The 16,549-nt window shown below is 60.8% G+C and overlaps 1 protein-coding gene across 9 annotated transcripts in view; it reads left to right on the top strand.

The window, feature by feature from the left end:
* COL18A1 (collagen type XVIII alpha 1 chain) overlaps positions 1 to 16,549 on the top strand; it is a 94,519-nt gene that overhangs the window by 37,013 nt on the left and 40,957 nt on the right. For 3 of the 9 annotated variants that reach the window (XM_029214862.1, XM_029214860.1, XM_029214861.1), the window contains exon 1: positions 9,716 to 11,112. The exons of 2 other annotated variants lie outside the window; for them this stretch is intronic. In XM_029214862.1, coding sequence (XP_029070695.1) covers positions 9,738 to 11,112 — 1,375 coding nt within the window. In that variant the 5' untranslated portion in view covers positions 9,716 to 9,737. Of the gene's footprint in view, positions 1 to 9,632; positions 11,113 to 16,549 lie in introns of those variants that run through there. 4 more of the 9 variants (XM_029214866.1, XM_029214863.1, XM_029214865.1 and 1 more) reach the window with 3 other exon arrangements.

The following is a 16,549-nucleotide window of genomic DNA, read 5'->3' as shown; positions in this document are numbered from 1 at the left end:
TCATGACATTTTTTTTTCTTAAATTCCATATATATGTGTTAGCATACAGTATTTGTTTTTCTCTTTCTGACTTACTTCACTCTGTATGACAGACTCTAGGTCCATCCACCTCACTACAAATAACTCAAATTCGTTTCTTTTTATGGCTGAGTAATATTCCATTGTATATATGTGCCACATCTTCTTTATCCATTTATCCGATGATGGGCACTTAGGTTGCTTCCATGTCCTGGCTATTGTAAACAGAGCTGCAATGAACATTTTGGTACATGACTCTTTTTGAATTATGGTTTTCTCAGGGTATATGCCCGGTAGTGGGATTGCTGGGTCATGTGGTAGTTGTATTTGTAGTTTTTAAAGGAACCTCCCTACTGTTCTCCATAGTGGCTGTACCAATTCCCATTCCCACCAGCAGTGCAAGTGCTCCCTTTTCTCCACACCCTCTCCAGCATTTACTGTTTCTAGATTTTTTGATGATGGCCATTCTGACTGGTGTGAGATGGTGTCTCATTCAAGTTTTGATTTGCATTTCTCTAATGATTAATGACATTGAGCATTCTTTTGTGTGTTTGTTGGCAGTCTGTATATCTTCTTTGGAGAAATGTCTATTTAGGTCTTCTGCCCATTTTTGGATTGGGTTGTTTGTTTGTTTGTTTTTTTTTGTTATTGAGCTGCATGAGCTGCTTGTAAATTTTGGAGATGAATCCTTTGTCAGTTGCTTCATTTGCAAATATTTTCTCCCATTCTGAGGGTTGTCTTTTCGTCTTGTTTATGTGTTCCTTTGCAGTGCAAAAGCTTTGCAGTTTCATTAGATCCCATTTGTTTATTTTTGTTTTTATTTCCTTACTCTAGGAGGTGGATCAAAAAAGATCTTGCTGTGATTTATGTCATAGAGTGTTCTTCCTATGTTTTCCTCTAAGAGTTTTATAGTGTCTGGCCTTACATTTAGGTCTTTAATCCATTTTGAGCTTATTTTTGTGTATGGTGTTAGGGAGTGATGTAATCTCATACTTTTGCACGTACCTGTCCAGTTTTCCCAGCACCACTTATTGAAGAGGCTGTCCTTTCTCCACTGTACATTCCTGCCTCCTTTATCAAAGATAAGGTGACCACATGTGCGTGGCTTATCCTTGGTTCTTAAAGGAGTTTTTAGAGCCTGTAAACGTATCTGCTTTGCCTTGGGGTGTAGCTTGGATGATTCCCGTAGAGTCTGAAACCTGACTGAGAGAAGCACGTTTAGATCTTTGTTTTGTGAAAGTGAACCTAAATGACGCCCAGTAAGAGAGATCGGCGACTTTGCCGCCCGCTGGGCGCTCGGGGAAGCAGGAGCCTCTCCCAGCCGTGTGGCGACCTGCCAGGGGCTTTTGAAGGCTCACGTGTGGCCCCGGGGACGGGACGTGCCTGGAAAGCAGTTCTTACCACCCTCTGCTGCGTCACCTGCCTTTCCAGAGACAAAGCTGGTGGAGAGAGTGCTCCAGGCGGACACAGGAGGAGAGCTTTACTCTCCCCATGAACTTCTCTCATGGGAACGTTTCAAACCTGCAGAAAAGTCGAAGGACAGTGTGGGGTTTGCTCACGTACCTCCTTCATCGCGGTTCCCCTTGGTCTCCTGGTCTGTCCCTGTCTGTACCCAGGGCCGTGCACACCTGCACACCGTGTCCACGTGTGCATCCACACTCACATCCCCGTGCAGGTGCACACGCTCCTTGGGGACGTGGGCGCGGCATCCTGACCCGTGGCCTGCTGTTCGTGTGCGCCTCCTGTCCGCTGTCCTCTATCACACAGGCCACATTCAGGGGTCCTCCAGGTCCCAATAACGGCCTTTATGAAGCTGGCCCTGTCTCTGCTCGGCGGCCCCGGGAGCATCGAGGAACCGCACGGCGCTTGGTGGCCGTGACCCCTCAGCCTGTTAGCTTAGAGCCGTCCCTTGCTCCTTATGCTTCCTGACGTGGCCGTTTTTGGAGAGTCCGGGCACTGTCCCGCGAAACGCGCTGTCTGACTTGTCCAGCTGTTTCCTTGTGTTTGGGTTAAGGCTTCGGCTGCGCACCCTGGACGGGCAACCGTGTGTGCCCCGCGTGGCCTTCCTTTGGGAGGTGGGAGGGCGTGCATGTCTGGCGGTCATTGGGTGGCCCCGGGGAGGTGCCTTTTCCCCGAGATGTGTCGACGTCTTGAGAATCTCTGCTCCCAGCCACCTTTCACCTCCACTGCCGACCCCTCCAGCCGGGGGTCTCCACCTGCCACGCTCGCCTCCCAAGGGGCCGGCTCTGTGGGGGTCGGAGGGTCCCCTGTGTTCTGTCACCCCAGACCAGTGGTGGGGTTGTGGGAACAGTGCGCCCAGCTGAGTGCAGGGCGATGCTTGGTGTTGATCTGGGAACCAGAGGGCTCCTGTGGGCTCCGCCGTTACCACAGAGGAATCTGGGTTTGGGCTGGGACAGCCTCCTTCCCACCAGGCAGCACCTCCCCTGCCTGCTCTGAACAGGCAGCGGGGCCTCGGCCCTCGCGGGAGCTGGGGGCTCCGCTGAGGGCATGCACCTGGCGACCTGAACCCGGGTCTTCACTTTCCCACACTGGGATGAAGTGGGTTAAAGGACACCTGAGGGCGGAGGAGGGGGGCTGGACAGCCTGGTGGTTAAAGATTAGATGGTGTTGCAACGTCCCCGCTGTCCACGGTCCTCATGTCTGTGTGCTCGGCTCTCACTGGTGGTGTGGCCAGGCGGGTCCTCGGGTGACCGACACTCGAGGGGAGGGGAGGCACCCGTGGGCCTTGACCTGTAGCCCCGGCTGCCCGGCCACCTCGTGCCACTTAATCTTCACAGCAACCTGAGGGCGGGCAGTGGCCACAAGGAGAGGCCCGGCCAGCGCGGGAACCTGGCCAGCAGTCCGCATAGAGCTTGTCGTCAGCAGGCCCAGCACCAGGGCCTTCAATGGGCATCTCAGGAGCTGTGGCCTTTATCACTGTGGCTCAAAAAAGTCACCATGAAACACACGGTTGGGGCAGAACGTTTGGACCCTTTGGACAATTATAAACAGAAAGATGAGAAGGTGTGTTCCATTCTGGAAGGGCTGTAAACGTGTCCACAATGTATGGGTCTTTTTCTTTGTAATTTTTAAATATTTATTTATTTTTGGCTGTGTTGGGTCTTTGTTGCTGCACACGGGCTTTCTCTAGTTGTGGTGAGCGGGGGCAACTGTTCCTTGTGGTGCGTGGGCTTCTCATAGCGGTGGCTTCTCTTGTTGAGGAGCATGGGCTCTAGGTGCACGGGCTTCAGTAGTTGTGGAGCACGGGCTCTAGAGCGCAGGCTCAGTAGTTGTGGTGCACGGGCTTAGCTGCTCTGTGGTACGTGGGGTCTTCCCGGACTAGGGCTCGAACCCGTGTCCCCTGCATTGGCAGGCAGATTCTTAACCATTGCGCCACCAGGGAAGTCCCCACAATGTACGGGTCTTTACTGGACGTGCTGCCGCCCTGGGGGCTGTCCCCAGCACTGGACTGGATGCTGGGACTGGTTTCCCAGCCCTGCTCCTTGGAGGCCGGCCAGCTCCTCGCAGGCCCACGCGTCTTGAATGGTCTCTAGTACCTGGTCCTCGAGGGAGGAGCAGGAGAGGTGACCCTGGGCAACCTGAGGAGGGGTCCCTGCAGGACACTGCTGGCCTGGGGAGCGTGGGGGTGGGGATGGTCCGAGGGATGGGCTGAAGAGAGGAATCAGGTCCAGCCTTTGGGCCATGTGTGGGCAGCCGCAGGCAGACCACCCGGAGGGGCCCAGGAGAGACCCCGCCGTGGGCCCAGGACGGCTGAGGCCCCAGCGGCAGCATCCCTGAGACCCAGGCAGACAAGGCCGTCCTCTGAGCTCACAGCCCGAAGCCTCAGTCCTGGACACGCTCTCCGCTTTGTTCCTCGCATTTGCTCTGCTCACATGTGGGTGTTTTGTGCTTTTGAAAAAATGAAAATAAAAGACCACATTTTTCAGGAATCCAAACCAGAAGGGCCACACAGAACAAACCCTGGCACAGCGCAGGGAGGGGCCGGAGGCGGGGCCGGAGGCTGGCCGGTCTCCCAGCAGCAGGAGGGCAGAACCTTCTGGAAGTTGTGGGTGCTGGGTCCTCTCGGAAGGGGTGGCCGGCCCCTCGCCCCCCCCCACCCGGTGCTTGTAGGGGGAGTGATCCTGAGCCAGAGAGACCTGTCTGATGAGGCCGGCGCCTGGGTCCCCGTGGGGAGCCCGAGGCAGGTGTTTGAGGGAGCGACTTAGACATTTGCGGCTTTGGGACGTCATTCCAACGAGAACGTGCAAACACTGGCCAACGAGTTAGCAAGTCCTAACCCCCGTCACCGGGTAGTGCAGACCCCAGGGGGTGGCCGGCAAACCCCGGCCTGCGGGACTTTCCTGCAGCCTCCCCGGCGTCCAGGAACCGAGAGACGATAGTGTGCACGGGAGTGAGTGGACACATGTGGGCACAGACCCAAGACGCGTGCACACGTGTGTGTACACACACATGCACATGCATGCACACAGAGACGTAATCACACGCCCATCAGAGAGACACAAACACACACCTATAGACGCACATGCACCCGTGTACCTGGCAAGGCCTGGGGTGAATTAACAAGGGTGAAGGTGTTCGCTGGTTTGGGCCACAAGCCGCTGTGTGTGTCGTGGGTGGAGGAGAGAGGGGGACCTTTCAGGAAGTCGGCGTGGGAGGAGTGAGGGCATGAGGGGAGAAGGGGCATCAGGAATCCACCCAAAGCTTTGCTAGGGGTCACCTGGCACCTACAAGGCATCTACAGGAGTTTTGGCCAGTTCATTCCCAAGAAAGAGAAAGCCTCCTTGTTATTGCCAGTGCCACCCGCATGTCTCCTCTGGGTACAGAATTCTCTTCTATAATTTAAATTACCCTTGTTGTGTTGGATAGTATCCAGGAGCCTTCATACAGAAATCCGATGTCCTCCAGGGGAGTTTTCAGCCACCAGAGACAGTTCTGCAGGCATGGGGAAGGCTGGGTGGGAGGAGGAACCCACCCACGCAGGAGAACTTGCCTTAAGTCAGGACGCAGCATGAAATGTGAGTACAGGTGGACACCAGGTTAACAAAGAACAGAAGCTACCACACCATTGAGGAGTGGGGCGTCGTCACCAAGGAAGGATCCAAGGCAAGAACAGTGAGCCCTGTCTGGGAGCCGCAGGACAGCAAGTGTAGGGGATGGGGTCTTGAGGGATGTGTAAGAGTTTGCCAGATGGAGACCACAGCAGCAATTGTGCTGTCATTGGCTTTTGGTCCTGGACCTGGTGAATTCCCAGCTCACCAGGAATTCCTGGATCCCGGTTGTTCCTGAACTGGGTGCTGGGGGCCCAGGGCTCCTTGCACGGGCAGGACTTGCCGTGGGTCCTCAGAGGATGGCCCTCTGGGCAGCTTTGGGCTTTCTCCCTTCTGGGCACCTGTATGTGGTCAGAGGGTCCTCAAGGGGGCCGCTCTGGGAGCTTAGATCAATGCATGCGTCTTCTCGGATGCATCTCAGGCTTCCCCAGAGGCCATCCCACCTGGGTGCCGAGCTGCTGCCTGCTTCTGAGTTTTGAGCCCAGCTGGCTGGTGGCAGGCAGTGGCGAGCCCACGCATGGGTCTATGGACATCGAGGCCACTTCTTGGTGGGGAAGTACCCTCAGGGTCCCCCAGGGCCAGGTAGATGCTCAGACTCCTGGAACCCTCGTGGCCAAACTTGGCTGGAGGGCCCGGGACAGAGCTCAGCTCCTGCGGGGGAGAGCCAGTCCTCAGGGCAGAGGGACCTTTAGCCTTAGGCCCCACGGGAGGTGGCTTCTCGGCCAGGGTCCCACGAGGGGCCTGCCCAGCATGGAGTCACTGCCTGCAGGGAGCCCCCGCGATGGCTTCCAAGGGGCTGGCATCTCAGGCGCCACTGTCCCCACCGACACCAGTGCCCAGGTTACCAGGGGATGACTAGAGAGTCACCAAAGGTCATAGGAGCCCAGGAAGGCTTTAGATGTTGCTGGGCACCCTGTGGTCAGCTGGACGGCCCTTTGCCGGCTGTTCTCATAAGTGAAACCTGAAGGGAGACCACAGACCCTTGAGGGCGACAAAGGGGTCCCAGGATGCTCTGGGCTGCACGGGGGCCCACCCGTCTGCACATGCTGGCTGGGGGTGTGTGATTAGGGGCTGGTTTGTTTCCTGAGCTCCCCGTGAAGTAACTGAGGACACGGCCTCCGTGCTCCTTGTCGGGAGCGGCTGGGAACCCTGGGCAGGGCACACAGGGTGGGTGGGTGGGTGGGTGGTCCACTTCAGCCCCGAGGCAATGGGGCGAGTGCCCTTGAGACCTGGGCCTCTGCTCTCTAATCTGGCCTGAGGAGCCGCAGGGAAGCTAGCCAAGTCCCCGCCAGGAAGGAGGCTGGGACCTGGGAAACAGGGCCCCCGGGCTGCTCCGGTGGAGGGCTGGGAGGGCCAGAGGAGGCTGTGCTCCGAGTTCTGATCGGGCAGCGCCGAGGCACCACGAAACTTCTCAGATTGCACGGAAATGCCTCTGTGATACCCCGAGGGTGGGCAGAGGGAGGAAAGGCCAGGTCACCGCTGGGGACTGGGTGAGGGGATATTGGGCTGGACGCGCCCGCCTGTGCACCCCTCAGCGTCTCGTCTGACCCCTCTCCCTCTAGGGCATGAGGATGAATCGGTGGGGGAGCGACCAGGGGCCGAGGGACCACTCTGTACACGATGGGGGGGCCACCTTACCCCGGGGGCCTGGGGTCGTTCCTCAGCACAGCGTTTGTGACGATTCTGAGGAGGGCTGAGGGCTCTCTGGGCCCGGCCTTGGAGAACAAAGTGCTTTCAGAAACGTGGCACCTGACCCAGAGGGATTTGTGTTTCAGTCATTTCAGATGGTTTCCCTCGAAACCCATTTTCCCCTCCTTCTCCATCCCCACGAGTGACAGGGAGATTATCCAACCTCCACAATGAGCACAGACTCCATAGGGACCAGTGCTGACAGGACTCTGTGCATGGATGGACCGGAGCCCCGTGTGTCCCTGAGGGGCTGGGCCCGGGCGGGGGGCCTGTTGCAGCCACAGTCTGCTGGGGGAGCCCGGTCTACACCTCAGGCTTTCTGAATGCTGCAGTGTCCGTGTGAGTGTGCGTGTAAGCGTGTGCACATGTGGGGCTACACACGTGTGTGCACACGTGCATGCGAGCCTGTGCACGCGTGGGCACGTGTGTGCAGGGAGCCTCACGGACCAGCACCTCGGCAGGTTGCTTCCTGATGGGAGCCGAGTCCTGGGGCAGAGCTGTGCTGACGTTTTCCAGAGAAGGTGGACGTGTGACGTTCTAGGAGTGCCAGGGCGTGACCGCGGTCTCCAGAAGGTGGGCAGGAAGGGTGAGGTCTGGAGCGGGGAGGGTGGGGGCTGCCCACTGGATGGTGGTGTGTCGCTCAGTGCAGTGGGGTCACAGCTACCATCCCCCTTTGCCCCGCGGTTCCGCGTTCCTGGCTCTCCCGGGAAGCGTGAATTGAGCGAGTGAATGCAGGGCTGGGGGCTGGCGAGTGGCCCCCAGGGAGTAACTGAGGGCACGGGGCCATCGGGGGGGGGACAAGGGCAGTCCCACCCTGATGGGCTCAGGGGCTCTACCTCAAAAGGGCCCAGAGTCCCTCTCCAGAACGTGCTTGGAGAAGGGGAAGGGCCTTTGGAATATCTGTCCTGAGATTTTCCAGAGACTTTTAGGCATAAAATCACATTAGCGGCAGTAACTAGCAAGAGACTGTTCTCGAGGCGTTTCTAAGAATTCTGGGATGGATGGTGGGACCCAGATTTGGCTTACAGGGTGCCCCCGCCTTTCGAGAGGGGACCCGCTGTTCAGCTGTCCTGAAACGTGGGTTCTGGTCCCAAGCAGCCCAGCTCGTCGATGGCACCCTGGGCATCCTGAGCCGGGGTCCCTGCCACAGGCTGGAGAGGACGGGGTTCCGAGGGGACTCAGACAGAAGGGGTGGCTGGCATGCAGGGCACGCGTGGGGTCTAGCGTGGAACGTGTGGTGAGACCCGTGCGTGTGTGTGGTTGTGTGAGGGTGCATGTGATGGCGTGAGCCTGCGGGAGGGAACACGTGTGTTTGCATAAGCGAGTGTTGGGCGTGTGCAGGCGTGTGTGGGCGCGTGTAGAGACCGCCTGGATTCCACTCGGGATCCCCCTCTCCTGGGCTGTGACCCAGAGCCTCTGGTCTCCGGGCCGAGGTTTCCTCGCCACATGGTGTGCCTGCCACAGTGAAGGCGTGAGCTGGGTCCCCGCCTGCTCAGGCAGGCGCCAGGTGGGGAGGGAGCAGCTAGCCTCCAGGTCAGACACCGGCACAGGCTGTGAGTCCCAGGCAAGGCTGCTCCCCGTGCCCAGGTCTTCTCCCCAAACCCCGAAGAGGCGCTGGCAGGACTTCAGGCCACAGGGCAGCATCCCATAGTGTTTTGGACAGAGGGATGGTGTCGTCTGAAGTTTTATGAAGGGAAGGAGTCGGGGCTCGGTGGAAAGAGTCCAGCTGCAGGCCGGCCTGGCTAACCTGGCTTCCGGAGAGGTCCGCAGACTGGGACACCCCCGGAAGGGGCACCCAGTGATGTCTGGAGGAGGCTGGGGGCTGCGTGAAGGGCTTATCCCCCAGTCACCCACCCTGCACACGGGCTGAGCTCTGAGGTGTGGGAGTGGCAGGGGGGACCTCTGTCTGTCTGTCTACCGTTGGTCTCACCGAGTCCCTAATCTTCTCTGCCTTTTGTCGCTTCCCAACTGCTGTGCTCTGTCCCTTTGGAGCAATTCTCAGGAGTTCAGCAGCAACTCCCCCAGGCCTCAGCTAAGCGCTGAGGAGAAGTTGGACACTGGCAGGGTCAGCCGGGGAGCGCGGTACCAGCCCGTCAGACAGAGGGCCGGTGTGTTTGAGCAGGTTTTAAGAGCGAAAGCTGAAAAGAGGCCGTGCTCTCTGGCGAGATGGAGGGAGGGCGGCCGGGCGTCTGCGGGGGGACAGAGTGGGCAGGCTGCGGAGCAGGTGACTTGAGCAGGCCCCAGGGACTGGGCGCTGCCATCTCCGGGCTGCAGCTGCAGAAGGATGGACTCACAGCGAATCCAGTGGTTTCTAAGCTCCAGCTTCGCCCCAGAGCCGTGGCTTGAGGCCAGGCTTCCAGGCTGTTCTCAGTCAGAGAAACTCCAAGTGCAGAGCATCGTGGGCACGGGGGGCCAGGAGCTGTACCCCGGCATCCTGAGGCTCCCAGCCACGCGCAGGACGGACGCCCCGAGGACCTGTGCCCGGTGCTTTCTCTTGGGTCTGGGCTCTGCAGGCTGCAGGGAGAGGAGGAGGGTCCTTCCCAAAGCTCCAATGCACCCAGGAGCGCTCCCCACCCAGGGGACCTCGGGGTGCTGGCCCGGAGCCCACCGTGCCCACGCTCCAGAGCAGGGACTCCGCGGCAGTCTGGGAGGGCCCGGGGAGGGAGCTGGGAAGTCGTCTGACTGCTCTGTCGGTGCCCCTTGGCCTCTGGTGGAGGGAGCGTCTGCGGCTGCTTCAAGGAAGTGTGAGGCGTTTTCCAGGGGGCCTGTCACTTTGGGTAGAGGCGCACATCTGTCCGTTTCCCTCCTTGAGAGCCCTTGAGAGCGGGGAGGTAGGAGGGGGAGCCGCCTGGATGCATGAATGGGGAGCTGGCTGCGGGCCCGGGGGCGGGAGGCGGGGGCGGGCTGGCCCCGCCTCTGGACGGCAGAGGCCGCCGGCTGCTCTGCGGTGCACACAGCCTGATGGCTCCGGACCCCAGCGGCCGCCGCGGCCACTGTGGCCTGCTGCTTCTGCTTGCGTGCTGCCTCGCGCCCACCCGGGCTGACCTGATGTCCTGGCTGTGGTCCGCTGACACTGCCGGGTCCACGGTCACACTGGCCTCTAAGCCCCCGGGCAGCTCACCTGTGCGGCCCACAGAGGACACCTCCACGCACGTGGCCCCCCAGGATGACCCCACCCAGCAGTGGAAAGCCCTTGCCAGCCCCGAGCCGCCTCTGGAGAGGCCGGAGGTGGGCCAGGGCCAGGCCCCCACTGTCCCCTCGGCGGCCTCCACTGCGAGCCCAGACACAAAGGAGGAGAACATTGCCGGCGTCGGAGCCAAGATCCTGAACGTGGCTCTGGGCATCCGGAGCTTCGTCCAGCTGTGGGACGACACCACCCCCACCAAGAGCTCCGCCAGGGCGGGGACGCCAGGCCCCGAGAACCTCACGGACCCCCTCACCACCCCTGGACCCTCCAGTGGCCCCCAGGACGACTGGACCACTCTCTGGCTGAGCACCGGGGCCCCGAGCTCTCCGGACACCCAGAGGACCGAGGCCGGCACCCTGCCAGCGCCCACCCAGCCGCCGCCCTCCCCGGACAGGCCCCGGGCCCTGCTCGGGGAGCCTGCGGTACCACCGCCATCCCCAGGTAGAGCTTCTCTGTCCTCCGCGCGGGCCGGGGCCCCTCCCCAGGGAAGCCAGCCGCCCCCAGGTTGGCCCCAGGAGCTGGACAGCAAGGGACTCTTGCCCGCGGCAGCCCGTCCCGGCCAGCAGCACCGACGCCCTGATGACCGCACGCACACGCCTCCTCCGCTTGCCCTGGTGACGGGCTCCCCGGGAGTGCACGCTGGCCGCTGGGCTCTCTCCCCTGACCCCTCCGCCAGGCTGTCTCACGCTGCACTCTTGGCTCTAAGTGGGGACAGGGGTGCTTGGGTTCCCCATGTGGCTAATCCTGCGGGGCCTGGTCTCGCTCACAGCTCCGCACTGCTGGGCGCTGCCGGCCGCTGCCTGCCCCTGCTGCCCTCCCTGGCGCTCTGCGGCCACCTGGGCATCGGGCGCTTCTGGCTGCCCAACCACCTCCACCACGCGAGCGGCGAGGAGGTGCAGGCCGCGGTCCGGGCCTGGGGGGCGCTCCTCCAGACCCACTGTCACCGCTTCCTGGCCTGGTTCTTCTGCCTGCTGCTGGCCCCCCCCTGTGGCCCCGGCGCCCTGCCCGGCCCGCCGCCCTGCCGCCAGTTCTGTGAGGCCCTGGAGGACGCGTGCTGGAGCCGCCTGGACGGGCGCGGGCTGCCGTTCCCCTGCGCCTCGCTCCCGGCCCGCGAGGACGGGCGCTGCGTGTTCATTGGGCCGCCTGCAGGTAACGGCCGGCCCGCCACCCGCCTTCCCGTCGGTCCGGCTGGGTGAGCGCCCTCGGGAGGCTGGACGGCGTGCGCTGCTTCCTTTGGGGGACAGGCTGAGGTCTGGGGAGGCTGAGAGGCGTGCTCAAGACCAGAGGTTCTGTGCGTGACGGCAGGTCCCCCACGCTCTGAGGTCGCCTGCCACACACCTGTTGCGGAGGGGGAACCAAGGCACAGGACAGCGATGGGACTTCCCACCGAATTCTGCCCACGGCTCCCAGCCACTGTGCCCAGCCTGCACGGTCGAGGGGGCAGAAGGGACGGGGGGCTTGCAGCTCTTAAGGTCGACAGGTCTTGACCATCTAGCGACCAGTGAGTCTGAGGGGCTCACGGGGGTGCCCCAGCCGGTCCGTGAGCTCCAGAGCCTCTCCACCCCGGGGCAGCAAAAGGGCCACTCCCTCCTGGGGGCCACGTCCCCCCACATGGACTCGCCCCATCACCACGTGGCTGGTAGGGGAGAGGGACGGGCCGCCGCAGCCTCCTAGGGCCCACCAGCTGCCTCTGCGTCCTTGGTGTGGCTGGGCCCCTGAGCGGAGCCTGCTCCCCATTTGCGCTTGCGGGCCCATGCGTGCCCTGCTGTGTGTGTACTGCTAACTGCCCCCGCCCCCGACCGTGGTGCCATGGGGAGCAGCCTCGACCCACTCATTGGTCTCTGAAGTCATTGGGCTTTGGAGCTGGGCCAGTGGGGGTGGGCCGCCTGCACTGGACCCCGAGAGGGGGTGTCACTCTGCTGGGCCCCTGAGGGATGTGCATGGGCGATTCCCTGGCCAGGCCTGGGATGCAGCGAGGAGGTGGCTGCCGGTGCCCAGGCCGCGGCAGGACAGGAACAAGTGCCCATGACGGGTGGTGCCCACCCCAAGGAAGAAGAAAGCAAAGGCTGGGAAGGAGAGGGAGGTGGGACCGTGGCCTCTGCAGACAGACGGATGGGGACGCTGCTTGAGTGGGGTGGTGGCTGAGCCCTGCGTGTGAGCAGGGTGGCCAGGAGGGTGTCCGAGGAGCAGCCCGGGCAGGGTCCCCTCTGGGAGGGCCTGGGGCATGAGGAGCCCATGGGCCCTGTGGCTGTCCCTGAGGGCGGGGCCGAGGGCGGGGCAGGGGCCTGGCCCGGCTGTTGGCACGGAGGGCATCGACCTCACGCCGAGGGAGGGGGCTGCAGCGAGCTGCGTGCTCCCTCACCCTCCATGCCGTCAGTGCCCCCGGTACACCCGACACCGGGCCAGCCCGGGCCCCTCCAGACTCTGTGCCGCGTCCCCCAGCCAGCCTTGCCCTGTCCCCAACCACACGCGTGGGGCAGGGGCAGCACCGCAGGGAGGTGTCCTGCCAGGAGGGCCCCCGGTGCCACACAAAGGCCCACCTCCACGGGGCAGGGGCAGGGAGTGGGGAAGGCCAGGCCTGTCCGCTCAGAGCCCTGGGCACACACATCCCGCTGCTGGGCCCAGGTCCCCTTTGGCTTGGGTGTTCAGCCACAGTGGGCCCGGGGCCGGGGGCCGGTGAAGGATGGGCCTCGTGCTGGCAGGGCCCGGGCAGGGCTGCGCGGGGTGTGGAATTCCCTTGATTGCAGATGGCCCGGTCTGTGGAGTGGCCTCCGGGGAACTTCTCACTGGGCGTGGGCACACATTGGCAGGGCCGCGGCCTGAGGCCGTGTTCAAAGCAGAAGCCTGCGGGATTCTTCTGTCAGCCGCTCGGACGTCCACCACACCAGGGACCCTGCTGGCTGTGGCCTGGCCGGGGGTGCCCCACGGGGCCAGGGCTGGAGTGCCCTTGCCCTCCTCTGCCCGCTGCCAGTCCCTTGGGCCAGCCCTGTGTGCAGTGGGGGAGGGGCAGGCGGGGGCGGGGGCCTGGCCGGGGAGGGCGGCCCTGGGATGAAACTGGCTCTGGCCGAGTGAGGTCCTGGGGCTGCTTGTGCCGGCCGTGGGGCGGGGTGGGCGAGGCCCGAGCCGCGGGTGCCGCCTCCTTCCCAGGCCCCAGCAGAGCTGCCCGCAGGGGCCCCACCCCCCCATAGTACCACCACTTGCGTCCCTGCTCTCAAGTGTGTCCTGCAGGGCGGTGGCGGACCCCAGGACAGACGGGCACCCTCACCTCACGGTGGCCGGTGGGGCGTGGACGGGTGCACAGCAGCCTGAGGCCGCGGCCCTGTCCAGCCCATCACAGCGCCTCCCCCTGGACCTGCTTCCTCCCTGGCACCGGCTCGCGGCTGGGGGGATGCGCGGCCAGCGGTGTGGGGCTTGGGGAGGTGGTCGGGAGGGACCCCCGTGCGGGGCCCCCAGCACCGTGTGGCCAGGAGGAGAGGGGAGGGCGGCTGCCGCCACCAAGGCCCCGCCAGCTCCGTCGGTGTCTGCGGTCAGGCTGTGCGTGTCCCGGCCCCCTCCCCTCCCCTCCCCTCCCTGTGGCGCCGTGGGGAGAGCGCACTGTTCGGGAGGGTCTCTTGTCCCTTAGGCCCCAGAGATTGGGGAGTGAGGCCTCCACACAGGGGCGGGTGGGGCAATGTCCGTCCCAGGTCCTCCCGGGTCCCTGCTGGGTGGGCCAGCAGGTGGGGGGGTTGACCCCTGGGAGCGAGGACGGAGCTGGGGTTGGGGAGAGGGCGCCTGGGGTGTCGGGGGAGGCCCCACTGGAAGGGGCAGGTTCTGCAGGTGAGCGGCCTCAGTCCCGAGGAGGGAGAGTGCAGAGTGGCCATTGCTCAGAGCGGGCCGTCCTCCTGCCACCGTGCACGTGCTGGCCCAGGACCGCCTGCACCTGCCTCTCTCGCCCCTGAGGGCCACCCTGCTCTCATCGCGTCCTCCGCTGCTTCTCCCCTGTGTTAGGTCTTCATCCCAGAGCTAGTCGTGAACACGTTCATCAATTCCGGGCCTCACAAGGGAGGGCCGGACACAGCTCCCTGTGCGGGGCGTCTCTGTGGATTTGCACACATGTGGTGTGTGAGTGTCCTGTGGCCACCGAGACAAAAGACCACAAACTCAGGGGCTCAAGTCAACACTAGTGTGTCACCTTTGGGGTCAGGAGTCTGAAGTCAGTGTCTCTGGGCCAGAAGCAAGGTGCCTGCCGCGCTGCGCTCCTTCTGGGGCTCCAGGGAAGGTTCGGCTTGTCTTCTCCAGCTTCTGGAGGCAGCCCGCGTTCCTTGTCTCACGGCCCCCCTCCACCTTCAAAGCCAGTGGTGCCACCAGCCCTTCTCAGGCTGCGTCTCTCTGGCTCTCTGCCCTGGCTGGGAGAGGTTCTCTGCTCAGCTCGTGGTTAGATTGGATGGTCTCATTCCAAGGGCTGTCACCGTAACCACACCTGCAAAGTCCCCTTTGCCGAGTGCAGCGACAACACACAGGTTCCAGGCGTTGCGGGACAGACACATTTGGGCCCCATTATCCTGCTGCCATAGCGTGTGTGTGCACATGTGTGCACCCACACATACTTGTGAGTCCTGCTTTGTGGGCGTGGGATCACGTTCTGTGCACCTGAAAGTCTCCCCTTCCTGCACAGGGTCTGGGAAGCCTCCCTGTGTCGCTGGAGGGCCAGTGGCCCCGCTCAGCCTCCCGATTTCTTTGTTCCTCGATTGTTCAAGTCTGTGTTAATGACTGGCGGCCCGAGAGCCCCTGTGCATCCCAGCTTTGGGTGCTGGGTAACACGCCTCACTTGGAATGCATAGCATTCTTCAAAGACGCCTCGGATGCCCTTGGGCACTTTCTCTCCTAGATCATCAGAAACATCCCCCGAGGCTATGATTGGTCATGGTGGACGTGTGCGCAGATCTGAACGTTGTAAACATGTTGGCACATCCACGGGGACTTGGGTCACCTCTCCATTTGTTTAGAATGCTTCCCAGTCCTGCATGTTTCTGAGATGTTTGTTCTCTGTGGGTTTTCTCTGTGATGCTGAGATGAGGTTCCCCAACCCCGCAGCTGTCTGGACTTGGTGACCACTGCCATGTGTGAGGAAGGGACAGGATGGACTTTCTTTAGACACGTGATCAGGTTGTCTTACTGAGGTGGTTATGTCCCATCTTAACGGGAAAGTAGGGCAGGAGAGAGACCCACGGTCTGCATCGTGAATGAGGACTTTCTCCTCTTTTTGCCATGCATCCTGGGTGCACGGGGTGGTACCGGGCTCATCACATCTCGGTGGATTGTCAGAATTACCATCCCCTTTGTCCCACTTAATGCCTTTCATCTTGAATTCTGTTTTATCTGATAATAGGGTTGCAATATTTATTTACTTTTTGTTATCATTTGCCTAATTTTTTTAACAGACTTGTTTTTAGAGCAGTTTTAGGCTCATAGCAAACTTGAGAGGAAGGTCCAGAGAGTTCCCCCACTGTCAACACCCCCACCCAGTGGTACATTTGTTGTTATTGGTGAACCTGCCCTGGCACATCGCAATCACCCGGAGTCCAAAGTTCAGGGTTCACTCAGTGTTATATGTTCCGTTGTGCGTGTGACAAATGTAAATGACATGTATCCACCATTATAGTATCACAAAGGGTATTTTCACTGCCTTACAAATCTTCTGCACCCCACCTGTTCGTCCCTCCTCCCCGACTCCTGGCGGCCAGTGATCTTTTTACTGTCTCCAAAGTTGTGCCTTTTCCGGAATGTCATATGGCTGGAATCACAGTCTGTAGCCTTTTCAGATTGGCTTCTTTCGCTTAGGAACATGCATTCACGTTTCCTGCATGGCTTTTCTTGACTTGATAGCTCATTTCTCTTTAGCTCTGAACACTATTCCATTGTCTGGATGGGCCACAGTCTATGTGTTCACCTACTGAAGGACAGCGTGGTTGCTTCCAGGTTTTGTCAGCTGTGGATAAAGCTGCTATAAATATCCACAGGCAGTTTTTTGTGTGGACATAAGTTTTCAGCTCCTTTAGGTAAATACCAAGGAAAGCGATTGCTGGATCCTATGGTAAGAGTCTGTTTAGTTTTGTAAGAAACCGCGACCGTCTTCCAAAGCAGCCACACCATCTGCGTTCCCACCAGCAGTGATGAGGGTTCCTGTTGCTCCACAGCCTCGTCAGCATTTGGTGTTGTCTATATTCCAGATTTTGGCCATTCTGATAGGTGTATAGTGATATCTCATTGTTATTTTATTTATATATATATATTTTTTGGCCGAGCCACGTGGCTTGTGGGATCTTAGTTCCCCAACCAGGGATTGAACCTGTGCCCTCGGCAGTGAAAGCACCGAGTCCTAACCGCTGGACCGCCAGGGAATTCCCTCGTTGTTTTAATTTGCGTTTTCCTGATGACAGCTGATGTGGAGCATCTTTGCAGGTCCTTAACTGCCATCTGTGTATCTTCTTTGCTGAGGCGTCTGTCCAGATCTTTCGTTCATTTCTTAATCAGGCTGTTCATTTTCTCATTGTTGAGTTTCAAGTGCTCTTTATATATTTTGAATAACAGTCCTTTATCTGATGCA

This window comes from Monodon monoceros, unplaced genomic scaffold (assembly GCF_005190385.1).
Source record: "Monodon monoceros isolate NGI ecotype Baffin Bay Population unplaced genomic scaffold, NGI_Narwhal_1 Super_Scaffold_11, whole genome shotgun sequence".
In the NCBI taxonomy this organism is placed as follows: Eukaryota; Metazoa; Chordata; class Mammalia; order Artiodactyla; family Monodontidae; genus Monodon; species Monodon monoceros.
The sequence above is the reverse complement of the archived record's forward strand: the minus strand, read 5'-3'. Positions and strand labels throughout refer to the sequence as shown.